We start from the raw sequence: 21,670 nt of genomic DNA, 5'->3' as shown, positions 1-21,670 counted from the left end.
CCTCAAACTGATACGTTTAAGTCAACTGCCTAAATAAATGGATATTCACCAAACCTAAATACCTGGAAACATCAGCATATTTGGGTTCCTTGAAAAGGATGTGTTATCGTGTTTGATATTGAATTTTATACCAGGGAATTTCGCGTAGGCCTAAAAGTCAGTACAGAAAATAAAAGGAGTCGAAGACCTTGGATTTTGCTTCTAATTTTGCCCGGAAGACTCGTATCTGCTATCAAATTTTACATAAAGGGAAATTAGCGTCCACCTAAAAGCCTACAACTTAAAATGAGAAAGTAGAAATGAAACCTTAACCATACCTGGGTGCCTATAGAAGGACGAGAACCCTTGGTTGCTGGTGTAAAAAATTACACCATCGCGTATTTGCTATCAAATTTTACACACAGGGAAACTCACGTAGACCTAAAAGCACATAACACAAGAGAAAGGAGAAGAAGACATGGAAACATCAGCATATTTGGGTTCCTTGAAAAGGACGTGGAATCGTATTTGCTATTAAGTTTTGCAAGAAGAGAATTAGCGTCCACCTAAACGTCTACAACCTAAAACGAAAAAGTAGAAATGAAAACTTAACCATACCTGGGTGCCTTGAGATGGACGAGGACCCTTGTTTGCAGATCTATTCTCCTTTGCCTTCTGGAGGAATGGCGTCTTCTGATCGGACGGCAGGGCTCTCCAAAGTTTTGCTATTTGCTTCACTCTTTCGTTCCATACTACATAAAAGTTATGGTCAGTATGAGTTAAAAACCATTCCAATTCTAATGAGAAGTTTTTCAGTGTAAATTATATTAACGTCTCTTTTATTTTTTTAAAAAGTGTTTTATAGTTTGGAACCTTACCTTAAATCCTACTGTGCCTCCATAGGTGTCTAGGACATAAACAAGGGAGGTTCCAGTCTTCGAGATATCCTACTGCCGCCAGTGAATATTCCCACTAGGGTTGCTGGAACGTGTTAAGAGAGCGGAGATGTGACTGACACGTGTGACATAGGGATGCTCTTGGAACGACCTCTACCTCTCAATCCTGCAGGATGCCACTGGAAGATTTCTTTGGGAGTTCTAAAGTCTTCCATTCTCGAGACATGGTCTAGATACTGGCATCAACTTGGGCGGATGATATGAGGCTGGTTGGTCATTCTTCGGATCTCAACAATTAAGACTCTTTTTCTCCAGTGTATGCTCAGGATTTCGACATATGCATTTAGTATGGAGGAACAACCGCAGTTGAAATTATTTCAGCCAGTGATTTTCAGAAGTTAAATGTAAGCAAAAGCTTAACAGCGTAATTTTGAATGATAAGTTTAAAATATGAAGAAAAGATGCAGCACTGAATAGATGGGTGGTAGCATTGAAAAAAATAAAAACCAATGGCCAAAAAAAATTGGTAAGTTTTGACCAAACGGTTTAGAAAAAATCACTATAAGTTCGCTATCTATTTATTAAATGTGGAAACTAGAATAAAAGAAAAATAATTTGGATAAAATAATTTTTTGAAATTTATTTTATTCAAATGCAAGAAGTAAAAAAAAAGTCTGCATTGCCGAGACTGTCAGAAAAAATTATAATATAAATTTATAAAAATTAAATTAGTAATATCAAACATGAATCGTGAACGTAGGGTGCAAAATCGTCAGAGCCGACAACACGCAGTGAGTAGAGAGGGAGGGAGGTCTTCGCACATTGAGTGACAATGAAGATTAGTTTAATGAACAGGGGGCCGGATCAAATACTAAAAAGAGATTTGCCCACAGAGCAATTTCAAAATTTTAGGCCAAGAGGTAGTGTTATACAATTTAGTAGATGGATGTCTCATATTTACATTAATTCCAAATTTAGTAGTCATCCCAGTTTTCGCATAGGCTATTACTCAAGCGCAATTGAATCGTATTTTGCTAAAAATTTGTTATGGGCAATTTTTTAGACATCTAAATGTATCATTCCAAACGCACACTGCACGTGGAAGACCTATACGTTTATTTAGTAGCAATTTCTTTCAAATGAACCATTTTAATTCAAAATAGAACCTAAAATTAGTTCAATTTAATGTATTCTTTTATGAACCAAAATTTACCAGCCTGATGGTAACTTAAAACGCACTGGACAATAGCACGTCGTTTTTCAGTCTAATTATACGTTCAAACTATTTATTTTCTTAGAGTAGAATTAATAGAAACAAGTCAAATGAATCAAACGAAAATATGTCTACATTGCCGCAAGAAAAATAAATATAGTGGAGGCTATTGTAAACCATCAAAGCTCAGAACTCAATTCTAAAATCCAAGTACACCTGTCTATAACATGTGCCTGTCTTATCTTAGGATGATCTTTTTGTGTTATTACCCCCTTGCAGTGGATTTCCCCAGGCCAAGTTAGAATGGGGGGTTTTCTTGTTTATGGCGAATGGAACTATGCCACTGCTTGGTTTTCGACGGGCTTCCGAGGTTTTCGAAGGGCATGAGTTATTTGCACTCTCATTTTTATAATTGTTTATTGATTGTGTATGAGTAAATATCAATCTCTATTTATCTCACTTGACATATCCTTCCAAAATAGCCTGAATGCATTATCGTCTTTTTTGTATGAACGTTGCACGACTGAAGATTTGAAAAATAGTCTCCCAGCCTATTAAAACAGCTACTTAGACTGGAAAACCCAGCTATACCTGGTTTCGTTTTCAATAATAATAATAACAATAATAATAAAACCACTAGCTGATGATTTTTCTTATCCTGTTTCCGAAATCACGAAACTCGTCTCTATTTCGCAGAAAAAAAAAATCCAAATTAAGAAAGAATTGATACAATAGGGTTGTTGTTAAAGAATCTAAGGGTATAATAAATGATTTTAAAGCACAGTGCCCTATTACGGTTGCCATTATATCTACATATATGAATATATCATTGCATATGCTTTTTCGTTGCATCTACATATATAAATAAGCTTTTCGAGATCTGAGAGCAAACTTATCCTATTCCTTTAAAACAATAGTTCCCAAAATTTCTTTGTTCTTTCTTATGGCCTATACGGGGACTCAGTAAGGAACTATGTTGCTCAGCAGCATATAATTCAAGCAGCAAGGAAAACGATGAACAACAAACATGAAGTTTTATAAATTTTGCCCTCTGAGAGCTATTTTGTGTTTTCACCTTTTTTTTATTTCTTTCTTTTGTTTTTCTTGTCTATAGTTTAAAGTTAACGAGTGAGCAAACATATCCTACTCAATTCTGACTTCAAAAAAATTACTTCGAGAAACAGATTTAGTGTCCTTTTTAATTTTACTATATAATTCCATTATTTACTGTTTAATCAATAACTTAAATTATTAAATTCGCTTAAAATAGTTTAGATCATTAGTTTTGCATTGCCATTGATACTGTATATCACCGTTTCAATAACAATATAATCCTGTTTACCCTCACAAACTAGTGTCTTGTCCGAACTTGCAACACTGGAAAAAATTCCACATTTAGGCCATCCAACCAAGCAAGAATTAGAAACAAAATTCTTACCTGGAAATTTCACTTTCAAATCAGGCTGACAAATATTAGCATATAGAACAGCCGACACTGTTGCATTTTCCCCAAGAGCTTCGTCTGCCTCCCATTTTTGGGTATTGTTGCGAGGAGTCCCACTCCCAGACGAATGATCAGAATCAATCATAGAAGTTAAGCCCTGGGGATCTCCTTGAGATATTTGATGGAGTATCTGTTGGGAGTCATTTGACTGATCTTGCCAATGCCTAAAAAATTTTCTCAGTATAATTTCTAAAAATAAAAGAAATTGGACGGTACAGACAGATAATATTACCAGACTCAAAACTATGGTATAATTTTTGACTATAAATCAAAATTACACATTGAGTGATCCGCAGACGATTTAAATTTCCCAAGGACAGAACTGTTAAGCTCGGACCCGAGCTTAATTCTAGTTCGTTTGAAACTTACAGGACTAAAAACGCCTATCAATCTGTGGAGTCCATTGGCTTTGAACAAAAACAAATAATTAGTTATGGCCAATGATAACTCAGCTCTGGAACATATCCAAGTTTCATTTTTCCCACAAATAGAAGACGCATGGAAATCGCTTAATATATCATGATGTGATGTCTACAGTATTCTTAGATCTTTATATAGAGAACTTTCATTGATGTTTATAGTGTTCCAAGATCTGAACATTTTCATAAATAAGCAGAGCTAATGCAGATATGGCATTAGACTTAAAAAATCGTTCGATCGTAATTGTAAGGCGTTATGAAATTGAATAGCGCTTAAACCAAAAAAAGGAGAAAATTAAAGAAAGGGCACAGGGCAAATAAAAAGGGAAAATTAAATAGAGGGATTAGGGATAGGGGAGGGAGTTAGAATTACTAATAAAAAGAGAAAAGAAATATCAAAAATTATTTTTATTTTTGGCATCTGTTCGAAACTGTTCCAAATTTAAAAAAAAAAAAAAAAAAAAAAAAAAAAAAAAAAAAAAAAAAAAACCGACAGCGAATTCACACTTCTGATTAGTGCAACCAGCTTCATTTTCGATACAATATATCGATACATTTTCGAACTACAATTGCCAGAGAGTATGTGGGCCCAAATAGCCTATTTACGGCCTTCCAATCATACAGATTGCAAATACCTGCATGACTTTAATTTCAGCAATGTCTGACATGTCCATCATTAGTTTTTTTTTTTTGTTCTGGAACTAACGTAACTCTATATTTGTAATAACCAGGCTGAGAAACCCTTGAATATCATTTTTGGCAAAATAAAAAGAAAAGAAACAAAATTTAAGGGGGCCAGGAAGATGGAGGCACAGGGTCAGGGAGAAGGGTTCATGAGCCCTTCAGCCCAACATATTGAAAAACATTGTGTGACCTAATCAAAAGGACCAAGATCGCAAAAGGACAAAATAAAAAAAGGCACAGGGCAAATAAAAAGTGAAATTAAATAGAGGGATCAAGGATAGGGGGGGGGGAGTCAGAATCACTGATAAAAAGAGATTATAGTGATTGTCAGAATAAAAAACTGATTATAAGGACATAGCAAAAATTATTTTTCATTTTTGGCATCTGTTCGAAACTGTTACAAATTCCCCCCCTCCCAAAAAAAACCGACATGGAGGATTCAAATTTCTGATTAGTGCAAGCAGTCGATACAATGAGTGGTTGCTTTTAGTCCGCTTTATAGGAATCGAGTGTTCTCACTACTATAACTGATTGGTGGCTATAGAACCTGCCTATTACTGATAACGTCAATCCGAGATAGTCTGGGATAATAGTATGAAAAAACGTTACCAAAAAATCGCTAAAACAAAGATAAGGAAAACCATAAGAAAGAAATGCAACCCGAAAATAAGAATAAAGACATGAAAGGGATTTACAACAACAAAAAAAGTAAAAAGTAGAAATACTAACCCTTGGAAAGACTGAATAAAAGGCAATTGCTGGCGATCGACATGTTGGGTAGGATTAGAGATTTGAGAATGAGCTTGCATATGTTTGCCGGCCACGTCTTCGTCCACTTTTAGGATATTTTCCATATTGACGACTGAAACAAAATGAGAATAAAAAAAAAAAAATGATATCAATCTCATTTGAAAAAATATTTTTAAAAACATTATAACTTGAACAATATAACATGTATAAAACCCAAAAACGGAAAAGAAACAGAAATAAAAGTGTGAAATAAAAAAAAAAACCAATATTTATGCTTTTTAGGTTAACTGAGCCATTAACATGCCATTTGACTATTCATCAATAATATTACGACTATTAAGCCTAATACAAAATTTAGCCATTTAAGCCAATATAAAATAAGGCATTATCTTGCACTATCAAAATATGCATTTCATTATTTCTCCACACTCTAAGACTTTGCATTGCAAGATTTCGTATTAGAAAAACATATATTGTACTATTTAAACCTCCAAATAGACATAAATCAAAAAAAAAAAAAAAAAAATCATGTTCACCAGATGATCGGGAAAACAGCTAAAACTAGGATTGTGGATTCTTCATCTTCTTAGTGTTTGCTGAGATAATAAAATTGGCAAGTGATTTGCTCGTTTAGGAAGCCCAAAAGTTAAGAATAAATACTTACAGAAGACTTTTCGATTAAAAACAAGAGACTAAAAGAAATTATTTATGAAAAATTATATAGGAGACTAGGATGAAATTATTTTGCAATAAAAAGAAGACTAGGAGAGATTATACAAAAGACTATGAGGAAATCATTTTGCAACAAAAAAGAGACCAGGAGAAATTATATAGGACGCTATGAAAAAATTATTTTGAAATAAAAAGAAGACTAGGAGAGATTATGCAGGAGACTATAAGGAAATTATTTTTAACAAAAAGGAGACTAGGAGAGATTTATATTTTGTAGGTAAACACTGAGCTATCAACATGCCATTTCACTATTTAGCAATAATATTCCAACTATTAAGGCTAATATTATTACATAAAAGAAGGCACTGTTTTGCATTATCAAAATATGCATTTCACTATTCAAACAAAGTCAATGCACCATTCAAACATACAAACATACACAAATGCAAAAATCTCCACACTCTAAGATAAAGCATTGCAAGATTTTGCCTGAGTAAACCATGCATCATACTATTCAAATATCCAAACAGACATAAGTCAAAAAAAAAAAAATCTAGTTCACCAGATGACCGGGAAAATACACTTAAAACAATGATGGTGTATTCTTTCTATTCTTAATGTTTGCTGAGATAATGAAATTGGCAAGTGATTAGCTCATTTAGGATGCCCGAAAGTTAATAATGAATACTTATAGAAGACTTTGCAATTAAAAACATGAGACTAGGATAAATTATTTATGAGAAATTATATAGGACACTATGATGAAATTATTTTGCAGTAAAATGAGACTAGGGGAGATTATACAAGAGACTATGAGGAAATTATTTTGCAATAAAAAGGAGACTAGGAGAAATTATGTAGGACACTATGTGTAAATTATTTTGAAATAAAAAGGAGACTAGGAGAGATTATAAAGAAAACTATAAGGAAATTATGTTTAATAAAAAGGAAACTAGAGAGATTATACAGGAGACTATAAGGAAATTATTTTGCAATAAAAAGGAGACTAGGAGAAATTATGTAGGTAAATTATTTTGATATAAAAATGAGACTAGGAGAGATTATAAAGGAGACTATAAGGAAATTATGTTTAATAAAAAGGAGACTAAACAGATTATACAGGAAACTATGAGGAAATAATTTTGCAAAAAAGGAGACTAGGACAGATTATACAGGAGAACATGAAGAAATTATATTGCAATAAAAAGGAGACTAGGAGAGATTTTATAGGAGACTATGGGGAGATTACTTTGCAATAAAATGGAGACTATGAGGAAATAATTTTGCAATAAAAAGGAGACTAGGACAGATTATACAGGAGAATATGAGGAAATTATTTTGAAATAAAAAGGAGACTAGGAGAGATTATACGGAAGACTATAAGGACATTATATTTAATACAAAGGAGACTAGGAGAGATTATACAGGAGAATATGAGGAAATTATTTTGCAATAAAAAGAGACTAGTAGAGATTATACAGGAGACTATGAGGAGATTACTTTGCAATAAAAAGGAGACTAGGACAGATTATACAGGAGAGATTTTATAGGAGACTATGAGGAAATTAATTTGCAATAAAAGAGAGACTAGATGAAATTATATAGGTGACTGTGAGGAAATTATTGTGAAATACAAAGGAGACTAGGAGTGGAGTAACTTTTTATTTACAATAAGACATAAACACAGTTAATCGACAAAAACGCAAATGCCTTATAGGATAATTAAGCACATTACTTCTTACAGAGAATAGAAAAAGTCTTCCTAGAGATTAAGTTTTCGATATTTTAAACAGCTACATCTTACCAGAGAAATTATATAAGAGAAATTAGAAATTATTTATGGTAAATTATAGGAACCTAGAAATTATATACAGCAGACTAGGACAAAATTACTTTGCAAAAAAAAGGAATGTCAGGAGAATGGCCCAAGCCCTTAGGAGAAACCCAAATCCATACACGAAGTGATGTACATCAAAGCTTTTAGTATATTCCTATGGTTAATATTACATTATCAGTTTTCTATTTCTTCATCTCAATAGTATAAAATAATAAAAAAAAATTGGAAAAAACAAAATTTTTAACGTTTAGTTATCTAAGAAAGTTCTTTTCTTTTACTAATAGTATAACTTGTTCCCTAACAAATCTAAAATTATCAAAACAAAGTTGCAATACACAGTACAAAAAAAAATTGAAGCATGAAAAATACGGATAAATGCCAAAAAATTACTTAGGGTAATAACCATATAGGCCTGGAAATTGAATATATTTTTAATTGTCATGCCTACCATTTTGTTTAACCTTTTAGAAAAGCGTTTATCATCTTCTGTAGGAAAGGAGTTTTTATTCTGTTCAAGAATTAAAAAGTAAAAAAATTGTAAGAATTACATTACTGCGGCTACTACACTTAAGCTTCAGCTGGATCACCAACAAAACCTACTTTGCAGGAACAAGGAGAACAAAGACCTGAACATACCTTGCTGTGTAAATTGCTGTCCACCAATTCCGTGTAATGTAATTGTTTGATGTTCATTATCCAATGCAGAATTACTAAATGCTTCGTCTTCAGCCAATACATCCTAACATATTAATAAATATAAACAAATAATAATAATGAATACATTATATATATATATATATATATATATATATATTAATTATAAATAAAATTAAATTAAAGTAATTAAAATTTCAGGTCAGTGTTTAATAAGTTATAGTCTCGTGCTTTTTTTTCTTGTTTTCATTGTAAGTACTAGCGCCATTTAGTTGGAATTTTTATTATAAACCATGATTGCTTGTATAAATAAAAATATTATATAATCATGGACAGTAATATATAATAAATATATGTTATTATAATAAAAAATATATCATCAAAATAAATTGTAAAGAAATACTTACCAAGTGTAGCAGAGAAGAAAAGAAAAATCCCACCGACCCTGCTCAAATATTCTATTTTAGCTGCCTCCCATAAAATATAAAGATATAAGCCTTAATCTAGGGCAAAATATTCTTAATCTTGGGCATAATTAATCTCAACTTTATCTTGGGCATACTTAATCTCAATTTAATCTTGGGCATACTATTCTTAATCTTGGCCATACTTAATCTTAGGCATACATAATCTAAACTTAATCTAAGGCATACTATTCTTAATCTTGGGTATACTTAATCTCAACTTAATAATGGGCATACTTAATCTCAACTTAATCTAGAGCATACTATTCTTAATCTTGGGTATACTTAATCTCAACTTAATCATGGGCATACTTAATCTCAACTTAATCTTGGGCATATTTAATCTCAACTTAATCTTGGGCATGCTATTTTTCTCCCTTCTCATTCTCATTTTTTTTTTTTTTTTTTACTGTTTTGTGAAAATATCTATCTTTTGGACTCTCGATTATTGGATTGGTAGCACGATCCCCGTGACAGCAAGGCTGGACGACAGACTTGCTACTTGTCTTTTAAAAGAGCTGAAACGCCGTTTTGGCAGAATATGCACCAACCATGGCTCTGGAGGATCTTTTATCACTCTACAAAAGAATTGCTTAGGACGATAACAATATAGGCCTGGAAATTGAATATATTATTAATTGTTATGCATAAGAGTGTTTTTTCTTACAAGTATATATATATCATGAAAAGAGAAATCACCAATGCTACAGCACAAAAAAAAAAAAAAAAAAAAAAAAAAAAAAAAAAAAAAAAAAAAAAAAAAAAAAAAAAAAAAAAAAAAAAAAAAAAAAAAAAAAAAAAAAAAAAAAAAAAAAAAAAAAAAAAAAGGAGACAGAAGGAGAAAAGGAAGACTGTTTTCCTAAATTAGTGATTAATATAGACCAGCACTTGAATGAGGCCTTAACCCTACTCATCCATACAATCACATAGGTCAAACAGCATAGCCACACACAATCAACCATAAAGAATAATCCATGGACAGGCAGTCATGTCGTCAATAAGTATAAGTCGTCAGTTACCAAACCATAGAAAAAATAATATAGACAAATAATTCAGAGGCAACACCCAACATAAGGGCTCATCAGGAGAATACACTGGCCTATATAGGGTTTCGCCACTCTAAATTCTCTACCCAGCACAGTGTTGTGGCTACCACAGAATATCCATGGCATCCCCGCGTCAGGTATCACCCCCAAAATACATGTCTATGAAAAAAACAGCAAATGTAAAACAACCAAGTAAAACCAAAACAAGCTTATCCTGTTAATATATCCCTCCCTTTAGCAATAGGTAAACTAAATATTATAAATTTTACCAAATCACAAATATTAACACATTGCAAAAAAAACCTGAATGAACTAAACAATTATATAATTCATCTTTACCATGTGGCTAATTTTTTAAAAAATTCCGCTCAAATAGAAACACAATTCAAAATAAATGGCGCTGTGACAACATTTCTCGAACCTCCGAAATTAGTCAAAAATTTCTTTAAGTATTTCTAGATAATTCTTTTGATATTTATTTAAAAGTTCGTTATAATGAAAACTAAATTTTTTAAATTGCCAAGTTAATTTATTTGCAGAAAAACCTCTTGATATCAATTTTTGGCTTAAGATTTTACATCTATTTTTAAAATCAATATAATTACTACAAATCCTTGCATAACGAAGTAACTGTGAGAAAAACGCTGAATATGTGATATTTGAGTGTATATTACTTTCAGGGAATGGGAAACTAATCACTTCAAAATCAAAATCATCCGTTTTATTATACATTTTAAAACTTAATTTATTATTATCACAAATATTAATATTTAAATCTAAGAAATGATCTTCATGACCAGCGCCATGACTAGGCTCAAGAATAAGCTCTGATGGATATATATTTTTAGAAATATCAATGAAATCCTTACAATTTAAGACCAAAATATCATCTAAATATCTTTTATTATTTGACAAAGCATGTTTTAAATTAATTGGATTATTCTTATCCATCATATATTTATATTCTAGTTGACTTAAAAACAAGTCAGCTATAAATGGGCTGGCATTCCAGCCCATATATACATATATATATGTATATATATATATATATATATATATATATATATATATATATATATATATATATATATATATATATATATATATATTATATATATATATATATATATATATATATATATATATATTTAAAGAACGTATTTATATTTAAAGAATATATATATATATATATATATATATATATTATATATACATATATATATATATATATATATATATATTAAAGAACGTATTCATATTTAAAGAATATATATATATACATATATATATATATATATATATATATATATATATATATATATATATATATATATATATATATATAAAGAATATACATATATACATATATATATATATATATATATATATATATGTGTGTATTAATAAACTTTAACCTATCCATGCACAAATTATCGCGATCTTGTAGTACCTGCTTTGCTAGCCCTTGAAGATATCCTTCTTACCTTGAAAATATCCTCCACATCTTTGCTGTCTACACCTGAGAGACTGGCTTCGGAGACTATGGCATCAACACTAAAATGAGGGCTTGGAATATCACTCAGTTCTGCTTTTGAATCCAAGGCATTGTCGGCATCACATTCCAAATCTGTAATTAAATATGATTCATTCTAAAGTCTCTCAAAGAAAAACTCGAAATAGTCGTGCAAAATTTACCTATCAATATTTTTATTCGTTCAACAAATTCCTTACATGAAACAGAATTTACAAAAATTTAAAACAAAATATATCCTATATATCCGGCTGAATGAATGGCTAAATGTACTCCTTTTTACAAGGTCGAACCAACAATAAATAACACGTGTGAAATTGAAATATTGGCTAAAACAGATAAATAGAAAAATCAGATCTTACAATAATCAATTTTTGATTTCATATAAAACTCTTTTCTGCTATTTTCTATTGAGAAATCATCCTTTTGTACTGCTTCCAGCCAAATCTTTCATACATTCTAATATTTCAAGCGAAACCATAATTTTAAGGTAAATAACAGCAATGAAAGCTGTCGAAAAATTAATTTACTATGGTGCTTTTCTATGTAAGTTAAATCGAATCTATATTTGTCAGTGTGTTCTGTATGCATTACTATACTGTTGATCCGATCGTCAAGAAACTTTAGGAATTTGTAGAGTCGCTCTTTCGAAGGTTTTAGGCATAATTGTTTTAGCACCCCTTCCCCCAAGACTCTTCTTAATATTTTTTGTGCTGACTGAAATTAGAGATTCCTCAGCTCAAATAACTGAGAGATTCCTTAGCTCAAATAACTGAAGCTCTTTCCAATCAAACTACATTCCGGATATTCAACTGATGAGCTAGTTAATTATAATTTCTGTCATATAACTACTAAATTAAAAAAATGCTACCGTTATTTTTTATATTAGGAGAAATTCCCCATGGCGACAGGGGGGGGGGTGATTTTCCGTATGAAAATGAATTTGATTTGCAATCTTTTCCCGAGCCTTCATATGTAATGAAAATAAATTAATTAGGTAACTTATATAAATCTAGGGTAAAAGACAACTTTTTTCAGTCTGCAATTAACTATATTGTTGAAATCATTGTACAGTTGTAGTGGTGTATAAGGATACATAGAAATTGATTAAAAGGGAGTGGAATTTGTTTTCTTCAAAAAGGGAAGGGGGATTATTTCGGATGATATAGAACAGGGTCGTGTATCCTCTTTTTTTTTTTTACGGAAAGGGAATGAATTAAAAATCTACCTAGACAGTTCCTGGGGGGGAGGGAGGGGAGCTCAATTTTGAGCTGGGGGAGGAGTAATTTTATCCAAAACCCCAAAAGAGTATACAATATGTTTTTATACTTGTCGGGCGTGGCTTCGCCGCTAATCCACCTCTCGATCTGCTAGGTTATTGTCCTACGAGTTAAGGCTGATCAGTATGAAAGCATGAACTTGTTTTACATTTCGACTTCCTCCTAGGACAATCCTTACACCCCCCTTCCCCCAACAAACTCGAGCTTCGAATTTATGCATCCCTTAGAATTCTAATAGCAGTTTGTTTGCAAAACTAGGTGGCAAATTTACGAGAATTTTTATATCTAGCAAAATTTGAAAAACAATACACCTTTCGATATTACAAAATTTATTCCCTTCGTATTTTGTTTCATAAAAGAAACAAAATTATGTCAAGGGCAAGACAACAACTATCTGAAGGATTAAAAACCTAAGTTTTTCTTATTGAAGAAACATCATAATATATCACCTCCGGGATCATCCAAGCCATCACTGTTCCTTGACAAATCTTCACTTTCATTCATCAACGTATCTACATCAAGGTCTAAATCTGTTGGCAGTGGGATATCAAAGTGTAAACCTTCATCTTCGCTCAGGTCACTATCATGTTTCGTAGGTGAAACAAAAGAGGCTCTGCTAGTTCCTGGTGTTGTAAAACTTGTTTGCTGAAAATAGATAGATCGGTACTTTATTTGTAAATGAACTGAAAAACCAGTGTTTCACATTATTACAGTAAATAAGAACTTGCACAAAACGAAAAAAAAGCAAACAGAGTGTAATGCAGAAAAATCCATACTACGGATTAAGAAGAAACTAGAAATTAAATTATAAGCACGCAGCTTTAGTATTCCACTGCAATCATTAGCTGAAACGGTTTGTATCAGTGAGAAATTGCTTTGCAGTAAATATGTTTTTTCTTGCTTACATGTAACATCAATGCAAAAAATAATGGCGTTTACGGTAGTAACCAGGAGCACAAATCCACGAAAAGGTAGAGGGGAGGGAATGGGGTAACATTTCCTCCTTACACCAGTTTGTAGCCCCTCCCCCTTATACGTGCATGTATATTTAGAGTAGCTCTAGATAGGAGAGCCCCCCCTCCCTGTATACAGACAGGCAGATAATACATCTCAAACCATGTCAGTCGGTCAATATTCTTTTCATAAACAAAATAAAGTGAGGAATTGGCCTGTTACGAGGAAGAAAAACAAGATTTTATAAATAAAAGCTCGTGTTATCATGAACATGAGAAAAAACTATCTTCCACAATTTTGTGGTTTTGGCACTTTCAATTTCGCCTGACAGAAGGGACAGCAGCGATATTTGACATCCATGATATTATTAGTACTCTTTCTTGACTTGGTGCCTTTAGCAGCAATCCACGAAACCTTTAAAAACAAAAACTGAACATTTAATACATAAGGTTGGCTCAAAAACCAGAGGTTGCTGATAATTATTAATTTTTTTTCTCTGTGGTAATTTGAAACATTTGATTTAAATAGTTGTCAGGCATCCCTCTCAAATCCAAATACTTTTGGCAACCAAAAGGTTGGCTCAAAAACCAGAGCCTGCTTAGAATTATTTAATTCTTTTCTCTGTGGCAATTTGAAGCATTTAATATAATGGTTATCAGACATCCCTCTCAAAGCCTAATACTGTGGAAGTAATTGTCAACACAATAAGAGGTCAAGGAAATATACATCAGCGCCAACAGATCATCAACAGTTTTTCAAATATAGTATTCATCAACTCATTTGTTGATTCAAAAATAAGTTTTTAATATTGTTAGAATTGAGTCTACAAGTATTTCAGACACTAAAGTTTCACATTCTGGCCATAAAAAATCAACAGTGTTGAACAAAAGTTCAACATTCTTTGTCCTCATTAATCTGTCCGGAAGACAACCAGAATCTGTGCGTCAGCAAAAAGAGGCACTGCAAGGATCACCTCAACAAACTGTGAACAGAATGTGTTCTGAGGGTTCATTTTTACGCTGAAACATATTCTTTTTGACTGTATTTGCCAGAAGTTAAATTACAAGTTCCTATCTAAAATACTTTTTATTTACAAGTGTTTTATTAATGGAATAAATATTTATCCCACCCAATCAGTTAAGTAACAATAAAACACCCAACCAGTTAAGGGTTAACTTTGGTAGATCTTGTAAGAAGAAGATTAAATAGTATCTGAATTTGAATTTTTTTTTGTAAACGGCAGAGGTGGAGACACTGTTCTTACAGGGTTGTGCTTTTAAAAATTTAACTTATTTGAAGAATAGTCACAAAAAGAACTTTCGTACTAGTGATATTGTTGTAAATGAATTAATCTTTGATTGCAAAAATGTTGAGATTATTTCTTCAAATCTATACAAAAATCTCTGCCACAGCACAAGAAGCCAATGTCTGGACGTTTTCTTCACATAGGTGATGATAGCAAGTAGTTGGAGTTGTGATGTCCAGAAGTTTCTTAATCTAAGATGGCTTATACTTTGACAAACTTATAGCTGTATAAGTTTACCAAACTGTCTAAATATTTCTTGAAGGGGGTATGTCAATGGAACCTGTATGGATTATGTATCATTAAAACTAAGGCCAAACTGTGTAAATTATGGTAATGGCCCCTGTACAATTAATTCTAATAATACTATAGTCTGTGAAGTAAAGTTGTGGGATGCAAGTGGGTAAGTTTTGAGGTATTTTAGTAAACAAATTATTAGAAATATCCAGGTAATTGCATTTGCTTTGAAGTAAAAGTAGTCACTGCAATGAAAAACATACATTTGTCATTGTCATTGATAGGGATTAAAAAGTAAACTCTATGACAGCTCAAATTTGGGCTTTTCAAGAAATGATTTATAAAGTAATGGTAGGTCCATGCTTATAACCACTTTTCGAAACCTCTACTAGTGTTGATAACTTTTTATGTGGTCATAAAAATAAGGTACCTTTAGTACCCCTTTAAAGGATAAAAATGCAATTTGCTTAAGAAGTAATTATTGAATTGTGAAACAGCATAAAAAAGCAATCATGTAAAATATTCAGTTTCATTTTAACTAAATTATATTAAATTATTTTAACTAAATAAACGACAAAATTTACCAAAGCTTGTATTAAATATTTGTAACAGCCTGGTATTTTGGCAAGAAGATTTACGCATAAAAAAAAAATAAAAGGGAAAATAGGTTCTGGGTACACCACTCTATATTCAACATAATTGAAGGAAGATTTACGCATAAAAAATAAAGGGAAAATAGGTCCAGGGTACACAACTCTATATTCAACATCATTGAAGGAAGATTTACGCACAAAAAAATAAAGGGAAAATAAGTCCAGGGTACACCACTCTATATCCAACATCATTGAAGTGAGGTGTGAGACACAGCTGTGGTGGTATCAATTAGTCTAACAGACTATACTGGCTACATTCAGCAAGAGCATTAAAAGGCTTGCCTATGTTCAAGTTTTAGCTAGCAAATCAACAGAAAAAGGCAAAAATTTACCAATTAGCCTACTTTCATACGGAAAGTCTTAATAAACTGCCAAAACCACAATAGACAAACCTGCATTATATTGAAGTTCATTTCCACTTTTAAATAAATTCAAAATAGTTTTGATAGTTAGTGCTGATTGTGAAACTGAATCGACTGAATCAACTGGAATCCTTTTAGCAATTTACAGGTGGCGAAATTTGCTTTAAAAGACACACACCGAAAAGAGCTATCGATTGCATTTGAAAATACAGCCCGTGATTCAAAATACTGGTCACAAAGCTACCCTGGATTGTCACACAAACGACTATTCACATGCAAACGCGGTTATTTAGCTAGATATGAGAATACCGCAGCTGTTTGCGAATTTTGGTTAAAATCTATCCAATTTTCCAAAATACCATACATCTCAAGTTCTCCGATAATTTGGACGAATAAATCGCATTAAATCAATAGGCTAAGCAAGATCAAAATGGATATTGAAAGATTGATTTTGTCAGTTAAAAATTACAGAAAACTATGCTCTAAATCTGATAAAGACCATGGGAACAGGTTGCTTGTAATAAAAGTAAAGGAATAAGTCTCAGAAGAAGTTTGAGTTGAATGTAAGATCAGTATATCAATTTAGACGATTAAGCGCAATTTTAAAAATACAGGTCAGTTTATTTCGCATTGTGTAGTATGGCCTGGGTTCTGCCCAAATAGGCCGTCGACGGGAATTGCAATTAAATATCTAGACTAACATGGGGGAAGTTAAATTCTAGCAGTTATACTTTTGAGTAGTAAGTTTTCTTTCTAAGTTAGAATAGAAGTAAAAAAACAAAAAAATGGAATATAACATTTGATTCCTCACTTAAAGCAACTTTTAAATGTCATCATTACTAATGTATTTTTTTTTTATCCATCTCAGTCCCTTACCCTAACAGGACAAGATATAGGCCTTGCAGTAGGCTATTTTAAAAGCTGAATCAATATGTTTTTTGTTTTTTTTAATCGGAAGCAAATAAATTATCTAGTGTGACCCTCTATAATAATTATCCTATTAACATCCAAATTTCATGTCTAATTTTTTAATTCATTGGCTCTAATCCATGAAAATATAGGAGGGAGGGAGGGGTTGGGAAGGATTATGAAGATAAAAAAGGCATTATTCAAAATATAAGAGGGAGGGAGGCAATTTGGTGTTTACCAATTTTTTGATAAAGACAACGAAAATAGGTATTTTTCTAAATCTAGGAGTGGGGATTGCCCCAACTACCCCCTAAACTGGCATCCCTGATACCGACCCAAAAGCAGAAGAAGACAACCATATAGCATTGAAATAAACTAATGGCGCCGCATTGAAACTGAAATAATCCTATAAGCTCCTAATAAATGACAAATGACAACGAATAAATGACATAAATGAAAAATGACTATGACAAGGCAAATAACTGTGATCTACAAATGTAGATGACATCTATAAATCTACAAATCAAAGAAATAAAATCTACCACAACGTCCGACCTAATTTTCATTAATGTATATGCTCATTGCCTCCCAATACACTCCCCGAAGGGCCATGAAGTCTATTGCCGTGTCTTTACCTTTTTATGACCTATACTTATAGCATTGTGCTTGCGTAAAGCCAGAGCTACGAGCCAATAAAGCAATTTGACGTTAAAATATTAGAGTTTTGTAAAATAAATAAACAAAGGAGACGAAAGAAAGTTGTATAAATATTTGTTTTGCTTCTGCGTTGACTTAGCAAAACGAGAATATTTGCTCTTATTTCCCAGCCGTAAGCTTCTGGCTGACGGACGAGCATTAGGAGATCGACACACACGCTGCACGGACCACATCGGCCCGAACGCAAAGTTTTCTTTTTATTATTTGCTTCCATCAATCACAGCCCTGTCTGTCCCTACCTTTTCTATTCTATTTTTCTATATTCTTAGCTTTATATTCTATTCATTGCTTTTTTTCTGCTTTTTATTGGTCCTACGTGTAATCATGTTAGCTTAATCATATAAATTTCATTTCTTCCATTTTCCACACTTAAAATTCTGTTTTTGTTTTGTGTTTCAATTAAGTCTTATAGAATACACATAATACTTGAAACATTTTCCCCTATGCTACAGGCTATTTAGCTATGCAAAGAATCGTAAAAATGTTTTTTTTATACGACCAATTACTTGTAAATAATTTTTTTTTATTTCTCTTACGAAGGTTACTTACACTCAAGTTTGACGACGGGCCGGGTCTTATTACTTCAACTTCTCTTTTTTCTTGTTCAGCTTTCAATTGCTTCACTAAATCCACCATTCCTTGTTGTTTCTTCTGAGCTTCAATGGCAGACATCACCTCCTAAAATATACACACATACACATAAAATTATATGCATACACAAATAATCAATAGATAAATACATACACATAATCAGAAAAGAAAGCACAAATAATGTCAGATGTGATACCACCTACTGTTAACAAGTGTTTATTAACAATACGCCCCATTATGTAGTACCGATTAGCAAGCAGACTATACTATACCCCTTATAGTCATTAGAAAGTATCATATATTAGGACTTCCCAATACATTCAATTCTTTCTCATACCTGTCACTTTCTTATGAGCCTCGTCTGCCGTAGAACTACCACAGAATATACATTCATAGTGAACATTTCTTCCATCAAATTCTTCTTGCATCTTTCTTCAATTCATTAGACCCTTCCCACACAATTGAACCAATTAAAAGAAATGTAGGAGTGGAGGGAGAGGAGTTAATTTTGATATTTTTTATTTTCTTTTTAAATGGAAATACAGTCAATCAACTAATTTAATAAGAAGAAACAAGAAAAAAATTACAGAGCTTTAGACCCCCCCCCCTTCACCAAAGGCTCTTTGGCCTGTGACAGTGGGAGACTGGACATAACATTACATAATAGCAATAAGATCAAACAAAAGGACAGGAAGAAAAAAGAAATAAAATTAAACAGCAACAACAAAAACTACCATGCCAATCAAAATAAATAAATTAAACAAATTGAAAAGGAAAGATAGAGGGAAAAAAGAACGGAGGAGAGAAGTAACTGTCCAGGCAGAGGTGGTTGGTTAGCTCTTTTTTAGATTGCCCATAAGAACAACATAGCCAAATTTTAACTGATAGGCAATTCCATATGGAGGCACAACATAAAACTGGATTGAAACCTGATCTTATGATTTTGGTTTTATGAATGAAAATATCCATGTCATTTCTGAAAGAATAAGAAAAACAAGATTCAGCTACGTAGTTCAGAATTTAAAAGATATAAATGTTGGAAGGAATTAGGGAGGAGTCCATGACAATACTTAACAAGAGGAAAAAAAGATGTATGTGGAATGACGATTCAATAGATTCATGCTGAACTGGCCTGTAACCTTAGACACTAATTTAATCGCTCTGTTATATATTTTGAAAACGGGGAAGGTAAAAGAAGAGAATATCGAATGAGAGAATGAAAAAGGGTATTTATTATTGAACCAGGGAAACAATGACCAAGATTCCGAAGAATTCCTAAGCTTCTTAACTTAAGAACTTAAGTTTTACGAGAGCAGAGTGATGTCTGAAAGAATGGTTTTCGTCCAATAGAATACCCAGAAATCGAACATGTCTGTCAGGGGGACGTTTCTACCACCATGAGTGGTAGAAATAGTTTGGACCTAAAGACAAAAAGTACCTGATCTGGAAAAAATAAGTAGACTAGATTTAGCTAGATTTAAGGCAAGGTGATTTGCATCGAACCAAGCAAAAATTCTTTCGAGAACAGAATACACTTTCTTGACAAGGAAAGATTCCTTAATTCCTGAATACAAAAAAGTCTTTCACCTGCAAATGCAAATAGCACTGGGTCTTGAGCTGCCTTATAATGTGGAACAAAATTGTGATCACAAATACTACAACAACTTTGTTTAGTTTGTTCAGATAAAGCAATAAAAAGATCATTGATGAGTATAAGGAATAAAATAGGTCCTAGAATAGACCCCTGAGGGACACCAAAATCAATACCAAATTTGATCTTCTAGATTAGGGTCAATACTGAGAGACCTTTCAGATAAATAAATTTGAAACCAATGATAACTGTTTCCCCGTATCCCTATGTGTTCTATTTTGGAGTTTCACATGTATCACATGCTCCATTTTGGAGCATGTGATACGCTGTCAAGCGCTTTTCTGATATTAAGCAAAATTGTAGCTGGAATTCTACCCTCATCAAATACCTTATAAATGAACTTCAGCAAGACCATGCAAGCATGTTCTGTTGAGTGTTTTGGGCGAAAACCAGACTGATTTTAATGGAAAAATTGTTTGTTTTGTTTATTATCAAAAAACGACAAAGTCTAAAGTACATACATTTCCTAAAATTTTACGAAAGGCTGATAACAGAGAAATTAGTCGATAATTAGAAGGATCATTTCTAGAACCACTCTTATGGAGAACAACTAATCTAGCAGATTTTAGGGCACTAGGAAAAGTTCCATTCAAAAATGATAGGTTAATAAGAATTGTGAGAGCAGATGGAATGAACTCTAAAGCCTTGGCAGGAATTTGGTCAGGTCCAAAAGAGGAAGCTCCTATTAGCTTAGAGACGATTCTCTAGACTTAAAACTCGGAAACAGGATCCGAAGCCATCAATTTTTGACAGGAAGGACCGAGGTACTTTTTAAAGTCAGTGGTAGAAGACGCACGAACCAAAATATTTTCAGAAATTGATTTCCCTATGGATGCAAAATAAGAGCAAAATTCATCCATTATTACCTTACTATTAGTTATTACTACCCCCTTAGAAATTAGTTGATTTGGCAAGTCATTTCTTTTGGAATTGGGGTAAAGAACTGTGCTTATAAGTTGCCAGGTTTTTCTCATATTCTTGCCAAATTTAGAGAACATCTGAAAATTTCTATATTTTTTATACTTTTCAAAATGATGATGGAGGGGGGGAGGACCTTGAGGGAATATGAACCCTTCCTCCTTATTGACTCCACTGCCCATGAAGGCTGTATGCTGTCCTCATTTCGAAACACAAAAAATAAATACAAAACAAAATTAGAAAAAAATCATTTATTTTCTTTCAGGTTTGCAAAATACCTGCTGTAACTCCCTCTTTAGGCACCATGAATGTTTCAGGGTTTCAGAGTAACTAGCTCCAAGGAAACTGCAATTTCAATAAACGTAAAATATACCATAGGCATCGAGAGCCATCCTCGGTATCCCTGCTAATCACCGTATATAGTTGATAAATGTATATATAATATC

The 21,670-nt window shown here is 32.5% G+C and overlaps 1 protein-coding gene across 2 annotated transcripts in view; it reads right to left on the bottom strand.

The window, feature by feature from the left end:
- LOC136040559 (histone-lysine N-methyltransferase 2C-like) overlaps positions 1-21,670 on the bottom strand; it is a 173,949-nt gene that overhangs the window by 63,906 nt on the left and 88,373 nt on the right. For both annotated transcript variants that reach the window (XM_065724776.1, XM_065724777.1), the window contains exons 20-26: positions 18,614-18,742; positions 13,379-13,574; positions 11,603-11,745; positions 8,591-8,693; positions 5,425-5,557; positions 3,527-3,756; positions 598-731 (exon numbers count right to left, since the gene is read on the bottom strand). In XM_065724776.1, the coding sequence (XP_065580848.1) occupies positions 598-731; positions 3,527-3,756; positions 5,425-5,557; positions 8,591-8,693; positions 11,603-11,745; positions 13,379-13,574; positions 18,614-18,742 (1,068 nt within the window). The remainder of the gene's footprint in view (positions 1-597; positions 732-3,526; positions 3,757-5,424; positions 5,558-8,590; positions 8,694-11,602; positions 11,746-13,378; positions 13,575-18,613; positions 18,743-21,670) is intronic.

The sequence above is a fragment of the Artemia franciscana genome, chromosome 21 (assembly GCF_032884065.1).
Source record: "Artemia franciscana chromosome 21, ASM3288406v1, whole genome shotgun sequence".
NCBI classification, from domain to species: Eukaryota; Metazoa; Arthropoda; class Branchiopoda; order Anostraca; family Artemiidae; genus Artemia; species Artemia franciscana.
Note: the sequence above shows the minus strand (reverse complement) of the source record. Positions and strands in the feature narration are given on the sequence as shown.